The 8,472-nt window shown below is 32.2% G+C and overlaps 1 protein-coding gene across 2 annotated transcripts; it reads right to left on the reverse strand.

Moving 5' to 3' along the window:
- Positions 1 to 3,944: 3,944 nt before the first annotated feature.
- Positions 3,945 to 7,440, reverse strand: LOC102598083 (50S ribosomal protein L18). 2 transcript variants are annotated; one of them, XM_006357586.2, is made up of 2 exons: positions 7,325 to 7,440; positions 3,945 to 4,517 (listed from the first exon to the last, which is right to left on the reverse strand). In XM_006357586.2, the coding sequence occupies exon 2, from the start codon at positions 4,510 to 4,512 to the stop codon at positions 4,156 to 4,158; it is 357 nt and encodes a 118-aa protein (XP_006357648.1). In that variant the 5' UTR covers positions 4,513 to 4,517; positions 7,325 to 7,440; the 3' UTR covers positions 3,945 to 4,155. The 2 variants fall into 2 exon arrangements, with proteins under 2 accessions (XP_006357648.1, XP_006357647.1); XM_006357585.2 differs by having other exon boundaries at positions 3,945 to 4,514; positions 7,325 to 7,439.
- Between the last annotated feature and the right edge of the window lie 1,032 nt (positions 7,441 to 8,472).

The following is an 8,472-nucleotide window of genomic DNA, read 5'->3' on the forward strand; positions in this document are numbered from 1 at the left end:
AAAAATTTCAAAAAAGGTAATTTTTTTTTAAAATTTAACATCAATTACGTTTTTGAAAGAGCATATATTGCCATTTTACTTTCTAGCGTTTTTTTCTTTGTTCTTAAGAATTTCATTTTTTTTGGTAAACAGTAGTTTGTATTTTATATCTTATATGAGTGGAAGTGTTGGAAAATTTCTAATGCCCTCTGTTTTGGATATTTAAATGTTTGAACTTCTTTGAATATGTGTTCATCCGAAATGTATTCGAATACCTAATGATATGTATAACTAATTTAAAATACAAAAAATGTTGGTATTGATTTATTATGAATACAACTCTTTGGCATTCTAGTTCAAGTACAAAAATAAAGGCAGTTGTGTAGTATATACCAAAATATAAATACAAATTAGTTGTAGATCGAAATGATATTGAAAAATACAGTTGCGATGAATACATATATAATACATAGAATAAGTTTATTCAAAATAAATTGTATTATTATTTCAATATCCAATTTTGTTATATTATTATTTCACTTTAAATTTGCAGAAAGTATTTTCTAGCTTAGTTTTTATTTCAAATATCAGGTTGTATTTCAATATCATTTTGTATATCAAAAGCAGAATGAATACCAATAATTTTGTATTCCCCTTCTTGTGATGTATTCGTCGCACAATTTTATATATTATGTATTCATAAAAATTATATTGCTTTAGCCAAATAAAATACAAAATATGTCTTACTAAGTTTGTATTTAAATTTTGTAGCCTTCTTCTTTGACTGTCTTTCTTCTTCTTCTTCATCTACTATGTTCTTTTTCCAAAATTTTCCATCAAAACCGAATCTGAATCCGTATTCACTTGTGCATTAGTAACCCTATAAGCAAAATTCAAAATTATTAAATATGAAATAGTATAAAAAAAATCAAACAATATATGATGTATGTGTGCTAATGTAGTTACTACAATCTACTAAAATCTCAAATATGAAGACAAAATTTTTGATAATTTGAATTTCGAAATTATCAAAAAATTAGAATGTATTAAATATCAAACAAAATAAACATACGTATGAATTTCTAGATTCTCCAAAAATCTGAAAAATTAAAAGAAAATCACAAAAAAAATTGAAAAAACTGAAAATCATAACTATTTGATGAATAACTAAACAAAATCACATAAAAATTGAAAAAATTCGAACTGAAAAATCCGTAATAATATAGAATCGGTGATTTAAACATCAAATCAAAAATGGATAATGGAAATTACTTTGCCAATCGATAAATCTGCTTGAATTAATAAATAGATTTCATTTAACAATAAAGAAGATTTCTTAATGAACAACAATTTATCACCTTGAAGAAAGATAAACTTGAAACGTGAAAGGTGGGGAAGAAACGTGAAAAGTGGGGAAGAAACGTGAATGGAGTTGAAAAAGGTTAATGTGTATTGGTTTAATTTTTTTCTTTAAACGGTTATTGGTATATAATTTGGTCCAATATAGGACTCTTTCCATAAATAAAATTAATTTTAAATACTAAAATCTGAATACATATTATTTTATAAAAATATTGTCATTCTGCCATTTTAAATAAATATTTTAAAGTGTTGTTATTTTGACTAATTATGTTAGATATTATGACTTAATTGGTAATTTTCCCATTGAGGAATCCAACTAAATCATTAAATAAATAGATTTTATTCGGGTTTGAATTTGATTTGGTTTTAGATTTTTAGAAACGGATAGTATTTGGTTTGATTTTGATTTTGTTAAAGAAAATTGAAGAAATAATCGAACTGAATCGATAAATCATATATTTATATTTTATTATTATACATGCATAATATATTGTTTTTAAAAACAACTTTAAATATCTTATATATAGTTTCAACAATTTTTATTTATAGTTTATTTATGAAAAAAGGACAAATATACCCCGAACTATCGTAAATGGTATGCAAATTTCATCTGTCATACTTTTGGGGCATTGGTGCCCCTGCCGTCCAAAAGCTAGAGCATGTATGCCCTTTACTCTAACGTAAGACTAAATAGGGACACGTGACACAATCTTATCCGTCGATCCGATATTTAATAAATGTCAGGTCAGTGGATAAGATTGTGACACGTGTATGTCTGTTAGTATAAATGGTATATATGTTCTAGTTTATGGACGACAGGGGCACCAATATCCAAAAGTATGACGGATGGTATCTGCATACCATTTACGATAGTTTGGGGATATATTTGTCCTTTTTCCCTTTATTTATTAAAGCAAAAACAATCAAGACGAGAACATTTATCTTATTGGTTTATATATATAATATAAGTGTCTATGGCAATTCTTGGTGGGACTAGGAATGTTAGAGTCTCTTTCTTCTATGTCAAAATGGAGAATTTACAAGCTTTATTCACACTAAATTTAGTGCTCTAAAGTTCTGTAATATTAGTCGTTCTAATTATTTTTCGTTTTAAATGAATTGTCGTCTTTTTCCCTCTTTTGAATGAATCATTTTTTGAATTTTGTGTATGGTTAATAACCAAATAACTAAATTGAAACCATTAACAACCACACCGAGAAATATTTATTGTATTTGGTTTGATTTGGTTTGATTTTGATAATTTAAAAGCCAATTAAATTGATTTGGTTTTGATTTTTAGTTTTCTATCAATAGCAGACCCGTGAATGCCCCCAGTTGCAAAGATATTACTCCCTCCGTCCTGATTTCTGAACTATTGGTAGTCTTACAAACAACCCTTTACTTGACTAACTGAATTTCGAAACAACTCCGATCTTGCAATATGAGTGAAATACACCCCTGAATCATCGTCAAGTTTAGGGATGTTTTGAACACTTCTTAGTTCTCCCGACTTATTATTAAGAGTCTCATTCTCTTACAAGAGTTTGAGTCACTTGTTATGTCATGTCGCAGATCGAGGGTACATGGGGATGTATCTAAGTTTAGTTAGTGAAGTAGAGGGATGCTTTTAAAGTTGTCAATAGTTTGGGGACGAAACTAATAATTTGCATTAAATTCAGAAGTGTTTTCAATACTTCTTTCAAAAAATGATGATAGACTTTTACATTATGTAATCTTAGTTAAATGTGCGTAGTTCTTCAGTAAATCCTGTAATTTTAAAATGGCCACGTAAAATAGTGAAATTGGAAATTTTACCAAATATATATAAAAATATATGTATATGTATTTTATGGGACAGACTAAAAAAGGGGGAAAGGAAGACAGGGACAAAAGGAGTAGCAATATATTTTATTTATTTTTTGATTTTCCACCCGATATTTGGAGCTCACATTGGAGCTCTGACTAAATTTGGATTGCGCACTGCAGGGCTCATTCGCGGTAGAACTCCCAACAGGATTTTGGGAGTAGCAATATCAATATCATACCAAATGAACATGAAAAAATGGTATCGCCTTTAAAATTGTATCATGCTAATCAAATTTGTAAAAAATAATGAATTTAACATTTCTCCAAAGTGTTGCATTTATATTAATTTCATACTTACATTATTTCTAATTTACATTATCTCTAAACTTTATCTTTCAAGTGTTTTTTCTTCATCTTTTTTTGCCTGGTACCCACGAACCCAACCAAATCTGAATTCACACAGAAAAATCTCGCATTAGGGGTAAAACTCTTACCCCTTAACAAAGACGACTTTGTACCAAGTGTTACACGCTCCTAAACTATTAAGTACATTTTACTAATTTCATACTTAAACTATACCTAATTTACATTACTCATTGAACTATACCTTCGAGGTGCTAAACCCATCCTTGCTCATTGTATGCTATGCAAAGTACATTTAAGCGCCCAAAAAGCTTTCAAAAATGTCAAATAGCATAACACGTTTTATTTAATGCTCCAGGAGTACAAGTAATCAAATTCAGATTTTTGAAGCTTTTAAATGAACTTTCTACCCAATGATGAATAGGATTCACAAGTATCAGGCAACTCTTGTTATGAAAAATACGTCGCATGTGGGGGCCGAGGATGCTATGAACCTTGTTCTTGGTATAGAAGCTTCAAAACACAGGGAATATCAGAAGTGACATCTTATACATTGCAAATTGCAAGAACTGAGGCAAGCAAATTGTCCAAGTAGAGCTAATAAAACATAATAATCCTTTGCCTGGGAGATAAAAGGGAATCCAATCAAACCAATTCTATGCCTGCTTCTCGGACTGAATCGATAACTGCTTTGACCTTTCCATGGTATCTTTGTTCTTTCTTAAAGAAAACAGATATGGCAGGAACTCCTTTAGCCTGCAACCGCTCTCCCAACAACTTACCTATTTTTGCTGCAGCAGCAACGTCTCTAGTATTTTCTTTTGATTCTACCATGGCAAGCCTTAAGCCTTTCTCTTGTGAGCTTGCTGAAGCAGCCACTGTTGCTGTTGGTGTGTGAACTACTTGAGCATTTACATACTTGTTTGTGAAATGCATCCTCAGCACGTAAGGTTTGAGATACTTCAGCACTCTGTCTGGTCTAACTGGTGGAGGAATCACCATTTCTGCTAGAGGAAATAAAGATATATCAAAAGAAGTATCATCAAGGAGGTTAACTGAAATATGAAAATATCTCTCAGATAAAGCTCTCAACATTCAGGAAGTACTTCTCATCTTCAAGAAATGCAGTTTTGATTCTCACCCTGGAGCTAATTAGTATTACTTGTAACAGATGGCTAAAGTTGAGTAAAAAGCAACTTTCTATATGATGGCTTCATAGAGCTAAGTGACAAATCAAGTAACAACAAAAACAAAAGGAGTTAAGCAAGATCTACAACTTGACAGATCATTTAAGGTGACTCGCTTTTATCCTTTACTTTCATTGACCAAGGGGAATTCTTTTTAGCCAGACTCCTGAGAGCTTCATTTAACAATCAAGCCAAATCCCCAGTAGGGGTACTGACAATGAACCAGTATCATCAAGGTAATTATGGACAAGCAAGAACCCCTAAAGTTTAGAGCACGACTAATAAAGATTTGATCATTTTCAGACACTTCCAAATCTACTCTTAGGTAGTATCATTTTCTCCAAAATTTTGATGCTCCTATTAAAAAAATATTTCATATACCATCGGTGTCTGGACCCACTTGTGCGCACCTCAACTAATCCCAACATGTTACCTGCTACCTCCCACCAACACAAGTACCGGGTAATTCTGTCTATCAAAGGTTGGATAGATCTAAGGAAGTGCTTTTGCCTCTGGTAGAATTTAACTTGAAACCTCATGGCTCTCAAACTCACTTTATTGACCACTAGGCCACACTCATTGGGTGCAAGCTCCTCTTAAACATATTTGAAAATAATGTCTCATTTCAGATCAAGAGAGGTAATGTCCCATTTATTACCTTTTACAATTATGTGGACAACACATTACCTTTTATAATGTTGTATACTATGACTGGGAAAAAGAAATTACCAACAGAAACTCATTATCATTATTTTTGTTTCTTGATTGTCAGAAAACTCATCATTTTAATAATCTTATATCTTTGTTTCTTGGTTGTTTGAAAACTATCATATTTATGATCTTAAGGAATCTTTTAAAGTGGGTTAAAATCTCATTTCTTATAATAGAAATAAGATTGTAAATCTAAAAGAATTGCCGCATAGATACTACAATTGATGAAAAAAAGGATCCAGCCTTTCACTGCCAATTCTTTTCATTTTCAATTTGGGATGATGAGCCCAACCCTGTCGGACATAGCTCTCTTAACTAGTTTTGAACTTGATTAGATAGACCAAAAACTAGAAACATATTCTTCGAAGGAAAGAGGAGATCCTTGCATCATCTGAAACATGTCACTCTATCTTTTGTCTCTTTGAAGCAATTTAAAAGCTATAACTGACTTGGACAGCATGATTAACTTCATTATCTCTTAACTAACTATTGCGATTTTGCTTACCAGCAACACTCTCTGGGTGTTAACTATTAACTAATGAACCTTACTTTTCTCAACCAAAATAAAATAAAATTGGCGCCCTATTCCTCCTTTAAGTATCTTAGCTCTTTAACTAAGAAATGAGAACGCCAAGTGTGGACAATTAACTCTGGGATCTCATTTTTGCTCATAAAAGGTGGGTTTAAGGCTATGAAAACCAATTGCTGTTAATTTTACAGTTTTTTTTCCCTTGTTAATTCTAAATTTATTTATGTAGATGTTAAGATTAATATGTTCCTCCAGATGTCAGTTTGAAATCAGTGGATTCCAAAAACAAAAATCAAGCAGGTTAAGCTGCAGTTACTATTGCTCTTCTACTTACTCGTCATAATGACATGACTCTTCGATATTCTAATATCGTTCCAGTTAACTACTCAATATACTCCACCTTTGCACTTTTGTCATCTGCAACAATACTTGTGCAACAGTAGTTACTCTCTCAGCGGACTCATCACAAAATGATATTGTATTGTCTTAAAAAGTACTGCATGCAGTATCCTAAGAAACCTAGAAAACAACAAAATGAAGGGGAGATGGAAGAAAATGCTCGACTTTTCTCCACTTGATTCCTGAAGAATTTAAGATTTTTGAACGCATAGATGAGAACCACTATATACTTCAAAAGAAAAGCATATTTGATAAACCAAGTCCTCTTGCGGGGGGGGATGGAGTCAAGAACTAGCTCAGAGTTTCACCATCTTGTGAAATCCCGAGCTGGTTCTTAAGTCTATTTTCCAGTGCTAGAGGATTTGGTTTATCAAGTACCCCTTTCTTTCAAGGCATACAACGGTTCCCATTATAGGTGTTAAGAAACCTCACTTCTTAAGGAATTCAGATCCATGGTTAGAAAAGTTCAAAATCCTAACCAGATATGCTGCTATCTTAAAATAGTCAATTATTTTATTATAGAAGTCATTTGCTTAATGTAATTATTATGTCCACGGTATAAGAATAAAAACAAACCAAACAGGCCCAGAAATTTCCACCTCCTAAAAAATATCATCTCAATGCTTCAATTTCTGACTTCCAGACAGATACTAAATTCATGCTTCCTACTAATTCTTAAAAATTCTGGCTTTTATCCGATAAATGTCACTCCATAAGCTTCCAAACCAAAACATTAATGTTTCCGAGGAGCCCAATATCAATTGAAGCAAAAACAAGTTTTAATTTTTGGGGGAAATTACAAGATTTCACACAAACAATCCATCGAACAGGTAGCAAGCACTAATCTATCACAGAAGAAGTTCTATATATACGCAAGAAAAAATCACTTCAAGCCAACTATCGATCACGCACACGCAAGGGAACTGGCTTGAAGAGATAAGAGAGAAAATGTCGAAACTTAGAAGAAATAAAGAGAGAAAATATATACCTTTAATAAAGAGAGAATGGAATCTCCGTCGCCGGTCACCGGTTGCCGCTAGTTGGTGGTGGTGGTGCTCAGCCTCAGTCTCTCTCACTCAGACGTGTCAACCCTCAGCCCTTCACTCTCTTGGGAAATAAAGGGATGGGCTTGGGTTAATGGATTGGGCCTTACTGCTAGCTTTTGGGCCTCTAATTCATAAGAGACCTAAAATCGGAAATCAAATCGAATATCGAAGTTCTTTTCTTAAAGGAGAAACTACCTAATTACACAGAAAAAAATAATCTAATTACACAAATATTCCTACCACATTTATTAATTATCCCTATAGTATCTCACTAACTAATAATTTTATATACTTTTTCCTACCAAACACTCTGAAATAGGGAGGTGAATGAGAACACGAGGGATGCGAGTGAGATTCATATGTGTATCTATTATATGTGTGAATCACACTAGATATATGTATCTGGTGTGATTCACATGTATTTGGGATACGCGAGCAAGACGAGAGGGAGGCGAGCGAGATCTATCCATGTATCCTTAATACATGTAAATCCACTTGAATACAATGTATCTAGAATAAATTACACCTAATTTTTAGCCTATGTATCCCGAGATGCATGTATCTCTTCATATCTTGACGCATCAAAATATGACAAGTTACGTAATATTGCAAATTAGTGTGTATCTAAGTAATTAGCTCCTAAATTAGTGGGATTTCTACAATTACCTAATATTTCTAAGAGAAAACAACACAAATCTCACTAGTTTCGGACCAAATTATGTGCCTTCACTTTAGTTTTCTAAATTACCTTTCGTACCACATTCTCTTCACGAGATACATGGGTTAAATTAGGTGTAATTTGTTTCAGATACATCGTATCCATCTCCTTGTCTCTCTACAAATGCATCTGTATTTCAGAATATATTTGGTATCAAAGATACATATATCTAGTATCTTTAATACAACCTGAAATCCGAAGACGTGGTGTATCTGGTACAAAATTATTAATAAGTGAGACAATATAATTATTTCAAACTATAGAATAAATTAGGATTTATTTTGTCTTATTAGATAGTTTTTCTTTATTTTAATTTTAAAAAAAAAGTGAAACCGAACCAAAGAATGAACTTTTTGGGTTCCGTTCAATTCT

Source organism: Solanum tuberosum, unplaced genomic scaffold (genome assembly GCF_000226075.1).
Source record: "Solanum tuberosum cultivar DM 1-3 516 R44 unplaced genomic scaffold, SolTub_3.0 scf00251, whole genome shotgun sequence".
Lineage (NCBI taxonomy): Eukaryota > Viridiplantae > Streptophyta > Magnoliopsida > Solanales > Solanaceae > Solanum > Solanum tuberosum.